This window comes from Staurois parvus, unplaced genomic scaffold (genome assembly GCF_062004578.1).
Source record: "Staurois parvus isolate SC_StPar_1 unplaced genomic scaffold, SC_StPar_1.0 ptg001257l, whole genome shotgun sequence".
In the NCBI taxonomy this organism is placed as follows: Eukaryota; Metazoa; Chordata; class Amphibia; order Anura; family Ranidae; genus Staurois; species Staurois parvus.
The window spans coordinates 230,323-242,587 of record NW_028319053.1 but is presented as its reverse complement, the minus strand read 5'-3'; the positions used below and the strand labels follow the sequence as shown (position 1 = coordinate 242,587).

Below are 12,265 nucleotides of genomic sequence, written 5' to 3'. Positions count from 1 at the left end.
TATTATTTATGGTTTTTTTTTACATACTGTCACCCTAGCAGTACAGTGTCACCATGGTGATGCTGTATTACTTGTGGGGGGTGATGAAGATTTTTTTTTCTTTTTTCACACGGCTGTTGTGAATAGCCCTGTACCATGTGATCTCTGTGATCATTCACAGATTTCACAAGTAGTAAGCAATGATGTCAGAAGTGACATCTTGCTTACTATTATTTTATTTTATTTCAGGTACTTATATATCGCCGTCAATTTACACAGCACTTTACATATATATTGTACATTCACATCAGTCCCTAACCCTCATGGGGAGTACAATCTAATGTCCCTAACTAACATTCATACATACACATACTAGGGCCAATTTAGACAGGAACCAATTAACCTACCAGCATGTATTTGGAGGGTGGGAGGAAACCGGAGTACCCGGAGGAAACCCACGCAGGCACAGGGAGAACATGCAAACTCCAGGCAGGTGGTGCCAAGCCTGGGATTCGAACCAACGACCCTAGTACTGCCAGGCTTACTATTATTCATGTGATCACTGATTGGCCAATCAGTGATCACATGAATCAGGACCTCACACAGAGGTCCCGTACAGCGTTTCGCCCGTGCCACGCGCCCCCAGGGAGCGCGCACAGGCCATTTATAAATGAACACCCGCTCCTGCACTGCTCCCGTCCGGCCGTTCATGTACATGGGCCGGACGTGAAGTGGTTAAATTAGGTTTGCACTTTAATGTGATAATGTCATTTCAAAAGTCATTTTCCATTATTTAAAATCACCTTCCATTAAAATAATTCCTGGTGGTCCTGTCATGAAGGCCCTTGTTCTGGAACACCCTGTTATAGAGTGACAACATCCTGTCCCTGTCTCCTAATTGTACTCTTGCGTTGTCAGCCTGTCACAAATACCGCGCTATGTCCACTAGGTGGAGCTGATAATAATAGGAAATAAACATATGAGGCAAGTTATGATACATTTTTATGTTTTTATGACAGCTGTACAGATGCTTGAGACAATTTTTTTTTCATAAAGAGACTCTATGGGGGGAATTTACTAAAACTGGAGCAGAATTTGGTGGAGCTGTGCATGGCAGCCAATCAACTTCTAACTTCAGCTCGTTCAGGTAAGCTTTGATAATAAAACCTGGAAGCTGATTGGTTTCTATGCAGAACTGCACCAGATTTTGCACTCTCCAGTTTTAGTAAATCCTCCTCTAAGCGGTTTTGCAATTATTTACCTGATATGTCTGAGTACATTAGAAAGAAATGATGGATCCTTCTAGAAGTGCAGAAGCGTTGTACCTATTTAAGCAAATATGGGATTCCCACTATAATCACCATCAGGGGATGCCTGTAATTTGACCTCAAGTTCTGAGCAGGCTCCCAGTAAAGGCAGTGAGCTCATCAGAAGAGCAGGAGGCTGGGAATTGTGGGAAAACCCTGTCTATGAGTCTATTACAGGAGCAGGGGCTGAGACCTGGGGGGAAACCCTGTCTACAAACTACTTCCATGGTTACAAGGACAAAAGAATTAATATTTTTTGATGGTTACAGGAAATCATAAATGAAAAAGGACATTTAAAAAAAAATCAATTATTAGCAAAATTCAACTTCTATATCACAATTTGGAGAGAAAAAAATCATCAGACTTACCTGGCAGGCTAAGCTCAGGTAGGTGCGATACTTGTTCTGGATGGACCTTCCAGGGAGAAGAGACATGCAGTCAGCAGTTGTCAGTACAATCCCCCGTGTTCTCTGTATGTGGCTCTTGCTCATGATCTGTAACCCTCAGTGCAGGTACATTTGCAGCCAACAATAAGGAATACTCTTGTGTTTTTAAGGTAGCATATGGGCCATTATTGGAGCACATATTCATGGTATTGACAGAAGTATTGGGGCACCTGCCATTACACACGCATGAACTTTAATGGCCCCCCAGTCTTAGTCCATAGGGTTCAATATGGAGTTGGCCCCGCCCTTTGCAGCTATAACAGCTTCAACTCTTCTGGGAAGGCCGTCCACAAGGTTTAGGAGGGTGTCTATGGGAAGGTTGGACCATTCTTCCAGAAGCACATTTGTCAGGTCAGGCACTGATGTCGGGGGAGGAGGCCTGGCTCGCAGTCTCCGCTCTAATTCATCCCAAAGGTGTTCTATGGGGTTGAGGTCAGGACTCTGTGCAGGCCAGTCAAGTTCCTCCACCCCAAACTGGCTCCTCCATGTCTTTATGGACCTTGCTTTGTGCACTGGTGGGCAGTCATGTTGGAATAAGAAGGGGCCATCCCCAAACTCTTCCCACAAAGTTGAAAGCATGAAATTGTCCAAAATGTCTTGGTATGCTGACGCCTTAAGAGTTCCCTTCACTGGAACTAGGGGGCCAAGCCCAACCCCTGAAAAACAACCCCACACCATAATCCTCCCTCCTCCAAACTTTACACTTGGCACAATGCAGTCAGGCAAGTACCATTCTCCTGGCCACCGCCAAACCCAGACACATCCATCAGATTGCCAGACAGAGAAGCGTGATTGGTCACTCCAGAAAACACGTCTCCATTGCTCTAGAGTCCAGTGGTGGCGTGCTTTACACCACGGCATCTGACGCTTTGCATTGCACTTGGTGATGGAAGGCTTGGATGCAGCTGCTCGGCCATGGAAACCCATTCCATGAAGCTCTCTACACACTGTTGTTGGGCTCATCTGAAGGCCACATGAAGTTTGGAGGTCTTTAGCTATTGACTCTGCAGATAGTTGGCGACTTCTCTGCACTGTGCGCTTCAGCATGCGCTGACCCCGCCCTGTCATGTGACGTGGCCTACCACTTGGTGGCTGAGTGGCTGTTGCTCCCAGTTGCTTCCACTTTGTTATAATCCCACTAACAGTTGAGCGTGGAATATTTAGTAGCCAGGAAATGTCACGGATGGACTTATTGCCCAGGTGGCCACCTATCACGGGACCACGCTTGGAGTCACAATATATAACCGAGATGCTAAATATTTCACATTCCCACCAGGCATTAACCCCTTCATGTACACCCCCTATGGAGCAAAGAATATTTTACATTTCAGCCATGAATCTGTTTATTCAGCAATAACTTAAAGAAGAATTCCGGGTATGGATGTTATTACATTGTTACATTGTTTCAGATTGGATCAATGGATAGTCTCTATGTATATACAATACCTGTGGGATCCCTCTAGAAGCTGGAAATCACTGTATAGACACTGCTACTCTGGTGATGGATGGTCTTATTGCACAGGTGACAACCTATCACGGGACCACGCTTGGAGTCACTGAGCTCCTGAGAGCGACCCATTCTTTCACCAATGTTTATAGAAGCAATCTTCATGCCTAGGGGCTTGATTGTATACACCTGTGTCCATGGAGGGGATTGGAACACCTGAATCACATGATTTGGAGGGTGGGATCCTTTGGCAATATAGTTTGTGTATATATATATATATAATCTTGGATTGTTCAGCAGTCCCTGCCATGATTTCCAGGTCTCCTTCTGTCCACCTAACTTTGGGTGTTACAGCACACCAAGGACAAAGCAGGTGGACAGAACCAGGAGCCATCAGAAGCCCTAAAACATACAGGAGATTATCAGCTGGATTAACTCTTCAATGTACACCAACCAATGGCATGCCAGTTTTGGGAGGCATTATAATGCAGTACTTCATCCCTGCGTGTCCTGGTCATACCTGAACAGATGGACACATCGGTGTCTGGCCTCCTCAGGGCTCTGACTGACCTCCAGGTCTACAGACTCTTCTTTAAACTGTTCACAGTCCATCCAAAAGTGGAGCAGGTGGAATCCCAGCGTCCCTTGGAGGAAGTCCATGAAACTTGCCATCCCATCTCGCTGGAAACAGAAACAGATCAGCCACACATGACATTCCTCTACTTGAAAGGGGTTTCTTTCCCTCTAGACTCATCCAATGTACTACTTAAAGTAGAACTAAAGACAAAACTTGAGTAAGGGAGTAAGGCAGGGTTATAACTCCTGTCAGGTTTTTTGCCTTCTGTGTCCCATTGGGAAGATTTTGCTTCACTTCCTGTTCCAAAACAGGAAGTGAGGTAATCCCTGGTTGTCACCAGATATAGTGTCCCCATTGAAAGATTTCCCCCTTTATTCCTATTCTGGCGACAACCCAACATTTTATTTTCATTTTCACTGATAACGGTCACAGGGCATATAGACAGGGTGAATCTCCCTAACAGCTGCACAGACAGCAGTAAAAGCCTGACCGAGGTTCTAATCCTGCTCCACACTATCCAAAACTAAGGAAAAAGTTTTGCCTTTAGTTATACTTTAAGTCATTAGTGACAGAGGGTAAAACAAATGTTAATGCCTGAACACAATTTTGCAACTTTGACTTGTGTTAGTAAAACTGTACACATCATCACAACTACTTTGTGTATCTTGGTGGATTATACCTTTTTTTTTTTTTTTTCAGGAACAAATTGGGCTTTCTTTTGTTGGTAAATGGTAAGGGATATCTCCTGATTTTTAAGTCATTAAGCTAGGGCCTCACATACTTTTTCCTCCCCGCACTGTGAATGTTTACATGTTATGTGCAATTAAACCATGGCAACATCTAATGTTTGTGTAGTATTATGTTCAGCAGACTGTGTTCTTCTATTGTTGTGACTTAGATGACGTTGAGAGCACATTTTATGCCCAATTCATGCAAAACTCCACGTAATCCCAAGGGGTTCACATACTTTTTCTTGCAACTGTAACATTGTTTATAAACATTGATCAGACAAGAGATAGAGAGATACAAAGTAACATTGTTTATAAACATCTATCATACAGAAGATAGAGAGATACAAAGTAACATTGTTTATAAACATTGATCAGGCGGGAGATAGATACAAAGTAACATTGTTTATAAACATCGATCAGACGGGAGATGGAGAGATACAAAGTAACATTGTTTATAAACATCGATCAGACGGGAGATGGAGAGATACAAAGTATCATTGTTTATAAACATTGATCAGACGGGATATGGAGAGATAAAAAGTAACATTGTTTATAAACATCAATCAGACAGGAGATAGATACAAAGTAACATTGTTTATAAACATCGATCAGACGAGAGATAGAGAGATACAAAGTAACATTGTTTATAAACATTGATCAGACGAGAGATAGAGAGATACAAAGTAACATTGTTTATAAACATTGATCAGACGGGAGATAGAGAGATACAAAGTAACATTGTTTATAAACATTGATCAGACGGGAGAGAGAGAGATACAAAGTAACATTGTTTATAAACATTGATCAGACGGGAGAGAGAGAGATACAAAGTAACATTGTTTATAAACATTGATCAGACGGGAGATAGAGAGATACAAAGTAACACTGTTTATAAACATTGATCAGACGGGAGATAGAGAGATACAAAGTAACACTGTTTATAAACATTGATCAGACGGGAGATAGTGAGATACAAAGTAACATTGTTTATAAACATCGATCAGACAGGAGATAGAGAGATACAGAGTAACATTTTTTATAAACATTGATCAGATGGGGATAGAGAGATACAAAGTAACATTGTTTATAAACATTAATCACACCGGAGAGCTGAACTATGATCTCCAAAACCTCTCCTTTTTCTCCTCACTTCTGTTTGGAAGTACAAGTTAGTAGTCATGTGTACTGCTTTATGCACAATACAAATCCCATAGTCCATTTTAGGACTGAACAAGAGAGGGTAATTTCCTACATACAGGGGGCCATGGAGAGTGAATGTAGCCACCCTCTAAAAAGAAGTCAGATCACAGCAGCTGAAAAAAGGAATTTGCAGATTTGGAGGAGACTGAGAGCAATAGAAGGGACTTTTCTAAGTCAGGAGCACCCTGGAATAGAATTTTTTTTAATTTAGTGTCACTTTAAAGCAACCTGTCCAGAAAAAAAGTAGCCTGTCAAGCAATATCTATTACATGATATAATACGACTTTGAGGTTACTTTGACATGCCTTAAGTGCCACTGCAGCAAACTGGATAGGAGAACTATATAATGACTGGCCAGTGGTGAGTCCACCATTACTGTCATGTGACAGCGGCCTCTGAGGAATCACACGAAATTCTCGTATTGACGCACTCACGGAGCTCAGAGCCGCCTCCTTCAGCTGCTGCAGGGAGGACAGAGGGAGATTGTTCTGCCGCAGAAAGTTCTCTTCCTCCTGGGAGATGGTGTAAATGTCTTCTGGGTCCATCCAGTCCCCACCCCAGTCACTCCCGGCCCATGCCGATCCCCCATGCTCTGCTTGTGTCCTGTACAATGGAAATCAGAGTCATTGTTATATTTTATATAGTCCTGAACAGGTATCAGAGGGGTGCTTGAAGCAGTATAAAACCCCAAACCAAAAATCTAATATATTGCAGCATACCAATTATTAGATGTGGTGGCTGCATTAGTTTTCTTTTCCCTCTGTTTTCACCTGCAGATCTGGCCAGTAAAACACTTCCTGTATTAGAGCGTCACCTTTCCTTGGACTTATTTGTGGTTTAGCATTCTTTATGCTAACTTTCTCTTTTGCTACAATGGATGTTTCTTGAACTACAACCAACTCCCAACAAAATCAGAACTTTTCACCTTAAAGTGGAGAGCCACCCAAAAGGGACGTCATGCTTTAAGAATTTGGGGAGCAAGGGGGGGAGCAGGTACCCGATTTTGACAGGTAACCCGTCCCACTTCCGCTGCGATCACCTAGTCAACTGGAAGCGGAAGTTGTCCTCCCTCCCTGTAGTCTTCTGGGACACATGACAGGTCCCAGAAGACTATGGGACCATCCACAAGGTGCAGCGCTACTCGCACAGTGGGAAGCCGCAAGTTGTCACAGCCGGGTGCCCACACTGAAGATGCCGGGGAGAGAGGACGGTCGGTGAAATGGGCTGCAGGGGTGGACACCGCTGGATTGAGGGACAGGTGAGTGGATGTTTTTTAAAAGTCAGCAGCTACAATTTCATTTTTTCACATTTTGACTGGAGCTCCACTTAAAGGTTCACACCAACAGGAGCGACCAAGCACAGGCGCGTTTCTACGTGCCGCATAGAATTCAATGGGCTGGCCTATGTTGGAGAAACGCGTAAAAGAAGTCCTACACTCTTTTCCAAAAATGCACCGCACTGAACTGTCAAGCTTATTCAAATGCATGGGGGTGCCAGTGGGGGTGCTAATGGGTGTCAGTGGGGGTGCTAATGGGGTGTCAGTGGGGGTGCCAATGGGGTGTCAGTGGGGGTGCCAGTGGGGGTGCCAATGAGGGTGTCAGTGGGGGTGCCAATGGGGGTGTCAGTGGGGGTGCCAGTGGGGGTGCCAATGAGGGTGTCAGTGGGGGTGCCAGTGGGGGTGCCAATGGGGATGTCAGTGGGGGTGCCAGTGGGGTGCCATTACCAATTAATGGCATCGCCGTGCATCTGCTAAATTGCAGTACATTTCTCTGCCTGTTGGCACAGTCCACATATTTGCGCATAGTCCTGACATGCAGTAATGTGAACCTAGTCTAAAGTGAACCTTCACCCTAAACTCAATCTTCTCATGCCCTGCCTCCTCCCCCCTCTCTCTCTTTACATTGGATCCACTTATTAATTTTATATTTTCAAACATTTATTGTATTGCTCCCACCCACCCCCTGAATTCTGCTCATGCTCAGATGTGCCACAGGACTTCGGGTCCCAACTGGTTTCCCCATACACCTGTGCATGTGCAGGGTTTCCATGCACATGCACATTTTAGGGTAGTAAGGAAGTCTGAAGTCATTGTGTGCACATGGGAAATATCCTACAGTTGTGTAGATGTGCCAAGGGGCTCTGCCAGGAACCAACGGCTGGGCAGAGCCCATCTGTATGTCTGCAGATGGCACAGGAGGGGGGGCGGAGCTATGGAAAACAGGGTGCAAGAAAATGTTTTATACTCACAAGCCAATTGAGCATGTAAATTAAATGCATGTAGATGCACAAATTCCAATGATCCACTCTCCAATTGGAGACAGGATGACAATACCATTTGACGAGTTTCGGGGGGCTAACCCCTTTTCTTCAAGTCATAGCTATGGCTTGAAGAAAGGGTGTTAGCCTCTGAAACTTGTCAGCTGCCATTGCCATCCTTTCTCCTGTTGGAGTTGGAGAGAGGATCTTCGGAATTTTTGCTTTGTGCAACTACGTGCCTTTAGCTCACTTGGCTTGTGAGCAGGGGTGGACTGACCAGTTGGAAACTCGGGCACTGCCTGAGGGCCCGGGGTCAGTAGGGGGCCCCATGAGATGCCCCTGGTACCTTTTTCATAGGCTTTTTTTACTTTGGGCAAGGACACAGGGGCCCCATGATCCCCTATTGCCTGGGGGCCCCATGAGTTGTCAGTCCGCCCCTGCTTGTGAGCATAATATGTTTTCCTATACCCTTGAATAAAGTGTTGAAGATAATGCACTAGGCAAAGCCCTCTCTGTTTGCGTTTTGTGCAGTGTTGGATTTCCCCGATCTTAGGAGGGCTGCACTGCCATCTCTTTCCAGTCCGGGTTGCTTCATGTCTTTGAGACTTATGGTTCACATGATGGGCGTCTCTACCATTTATAGAGCTGGAGTGTCAGGTTTGAAAATCCTGCTAAGGAAAACGTGCCGAAGCTCCTCTTTAAGACCCCACCCACATGGAAGAAAAATATATTTGAAATATATTTTAACAATATTCTTCCCAAATATATTGGCATATATTTGAAATACTACAATTTTGGCCATATTCAATATATTTCAATAAATATATATATATAGATATAGATATATATATACCTTGTATGTTGAAATGCGTTTTTATTACAAAATATATGAAAAATATTTTTAAAATACATTTTCAAATATACTGGATGTCTTAAAAAAAACAGATCTACATTTTTGGAATGCATTTACAAACATATGTAACAATATATGTTAAAATTGCTTTTTTATATTTTAAAATAAATCTGAAGAACATATTCTTAAAAATATATATTTTTTTAAATATATTCTTCTGATTTTTTTTAACATAATATATATTTTTTTCATTTTTTTATCGTTTTATCCCTCCCCCTACCTATATACCACCCATTCCCCCCCCCCCCCCCCATCCAATCCCTGACCCCTTCTGCTATGCATTTTCCTGTTCATTTCTGGAGATCGTAATCCCTATAAAGGAAGAATAAAATATGTTTCGATATTATTCTATGTTAATCCCCCATAGCCTCTAAGGCAGTGGTTCTCAACCTTCCTAATGCCACGACCCTTTAATACATTTCCTCATGTTGTGGTGACCCCCAACCATAACATTATTTACCCAGTAATTATAATTCATGAAGTGTCGTTTTACCTCCAATACTGCTGCTTTCAACACAGTAGCTGCTTTCAACACAGTAGCTGCTTTCAACACAGTAGCTGCTTTCACCACAGTAGTTGCTTTCTACACAGTAGCTGCTCTTTACACATTGGAAATATGTGTTTTCTGATGGTCTTAGGCGACCCCTGTGAAAGGGTCATTGGACCCCCAAAGGGGTCGCGACCCACAGGTTGAGAACAACTGCTCTAAGGTTAGCCTTGACTTTTTGAATTCCTCCCATTTGTTCCATCTTGTAGGGTGACCAGGGGCGGACTGACAACTCATGGGGCCCCCGGGCAATAAGGGATCATAGGGCCCCTGTGTCCTTGCCCACACCCAAACCACACCCAAAAAAGCCTATAAAAGGTACCAGGGGCATCTCATGGGGCCCCCTACTGACCCAAGGCCCTCTGGCAGTGCCCGAGTGCTCAAATGGTCAGTCCACCCCTGCTGGTGACTCTCCATCTTATCTTCATTCAAATGATAAAGTTCCTCCAATTTACATATTTGATCCACCCTATCCACTCAGTCTTTTATTTTCGGCACCTCCTGTCTCCTCAATACTTGGGTATCAGTCCATTTGCTGCATTCAAATAGTACAATAAACCAGATTCTTTGTATTTTTTAATTGAAAGATTATTATTATTATTATATAGTGTTTATATAGCGCCAATAGGTTTGCTCAGCGCTGTACAATAAAGTGGGGGGACAGTACATGAGACAATACAGTAACAATACAATACACTAGGGGTTCGAGGGCCCTGCTCTTTCGACTTAGTACTTTAACATAATATATGTTAAAATGACTTTTTTATATGTAAAAAAAAATTCTAAGAATATATTTTAAAAAAATATATTTTTAAAAATATATTCTTCAGATATTTTTTAACATATAAAAAAAAAGGCATTTTAACATATATTGTTACATATGTTTGTAAATGCATTTCAAAAATGTAGATTTGTTTTTTTAAAGACATACAGTATATTTGACAATGTATTTTTAAAAACATTTTTCATATATTTTGTAATAAAAATGCATTACAACATACAGTATATATATATATATATATATATATATATATATATATATATATATATATATAATATAAATATATATATATGTAATTTATTGAAATATATTGGATATGGCCAAAATTTTAGTATTTCAAATATATGTCAATATATTTAGGGAAGGATATTTTTAAAATATATTTCAAATATATTTCTCTTCCATATGGGCATACCCACTAGTGTAGCATAACTACTTGCATATTGTGCAGTTTTTTTGTGCCTGCATGAAATGTGTTACGATTGTTGCACTTGTGTCGCCATTTATTGGCACATGAGAAGTGCGTTCTTGTGCGGGCAAACACACGCAAGAACACATGGTACTGAAAGCACAGAAAAGTACATGTGCATTTTTGCCACGTTTTTACATGAAGTACAACATGCGCATGTATGTGAAGCCCAGTAACCTGCTACGCTGGTGTGAATGGGGCCTGAAATGGAACACAACATTTTTTCTTGGTTTTGAACAAAGAAAGGGATGGGCTAAGGATCCGGAACCCCTATCAGGGTCTTACAGCCCTCTATTGGGAGGTTTGCCTTCACTTCCTGTTTTAGTTGCATCAGGACCAGGGGCGGACTGACCATTTGGAAACTTGGGCACTGCCCGAGGGCCTGGGGTCAGTAGGGGGCTACATGAGATGCCCCTGGTACCTTTTTCATAGGCTTGTTTGAGTTTGGGCAAGGACACAGGGGCCCCCATGATCCCCTATTGCCTGGGGGGGCCCCATGAGTTGTCAGTCCGCCCCTGATCAGGACAGAAAGAGAGAATAAAATCTCCACTATGACCGCAGATGGCAGTATAACCCCGCCAGAGGCTCCAACCCTCCCCAAGATAGCCAGAAAAAAAAAAAGATATTTTAGTTACACATAAATGTTTCTACAGCAGGCATCATATATGGATTGCGCACAGCCTATGGTGCTATGGAGGGGCCCCATAGAGCTCAAAGGGAGCCAAAAGTGTTTCCAAATATCCAGTCCAGGTCAACTTTAAAAACTTGTTAGGATATTAGTAAACCTTGATGCAGGTTCTCACCAGCTTCTGTCCTCTAGACCCCGAGACCGGTCCAACATTTGCAGAAATTTTCCAGAATCAGTGCTATGTGGAAGTTTCTGCCTTTACTGTAAGTAGGTGTTCTGTAGTCCTGCCCTAGGGTGACAACGCTGCTCCTCCATAGATACAATACAGTGAGCGTTGTCACCCTTGGACATGAAGTGTGTTACTGGCAGGATCACCAGATAATACCTAATGAAGCCCCCACATCTGACACTTGGTTCACATCTGTGCGGGTGGTGCCACTGCAAGACCCGCACAAATACTTGCAGCCGCACCACCCACACAGAGGAATGGGGGACCCGCACAAATACCTGCATCCGCACCACCCACACAGAGGAATGGGGGACCCGCACAAATACCTGCAGCTGCACCCCCTACACAGGGGAATGCGGGACCTGCACACATACCTGCAGCCGCACCACCCACACAGAGGAATGCGGGACCCACACAAATACCTGCAGCTGCATCACCTACACACGGGAATGCGGGACCCGCACAAATACCTGCAGCCGCACCACCCACACAGAGGAATGTGGGACCCCCACAAATACCTGCAGCCGCACCACCCACACACAGGAATGCGGGACCCGCACAAATACCTGCAGCCGCACCACCCACACATGGGAATGAGGGACCCGCACAAATACCTGCAGCCGCACCACCCACACAGAGGAATGGGGGACCCGCACAAATACCTGCAGCCGCACCACCCACACAGAAGAATGGGGGACCCGCACAAATACCTGCAGCCGCACCACCCACACAGAGGAATGGGGGACCCGCACAAA

At 43.6% G+C, this 12,265-nt stretch overlaps 1 protein-coding gene across 1 annotated transcript in view; it reads right to left on the bottom strand.

Annotated features, from left to right (window-relative positions):
- Positions 1-12,265, bottom strand: part of LOC149437762 (uncharacterized) — a 109,035-nt gene that overhangs the window by 77,630 nt on the left and 19,140 nt on the right. Inside the window, exons 7-9 of the mRNA XM_089660652.1 lie at positions 6,122-6,290; positions 3,700-3,860; positions 1,655-1,700 (exon numbers count right to left, since the gene is read on the bottom strand). Coding sequence (XP_089516778.1) covers positions 1,655-1,700; positions 3,700-3,860; positions 6,122-6,290 — 376 coding nt within the window. The remainder of the gene's footprint in view (positions 1-1,654; positions 1,701-3,699; positions 3,861-6,121; positions 6,291-12,265) is intronic.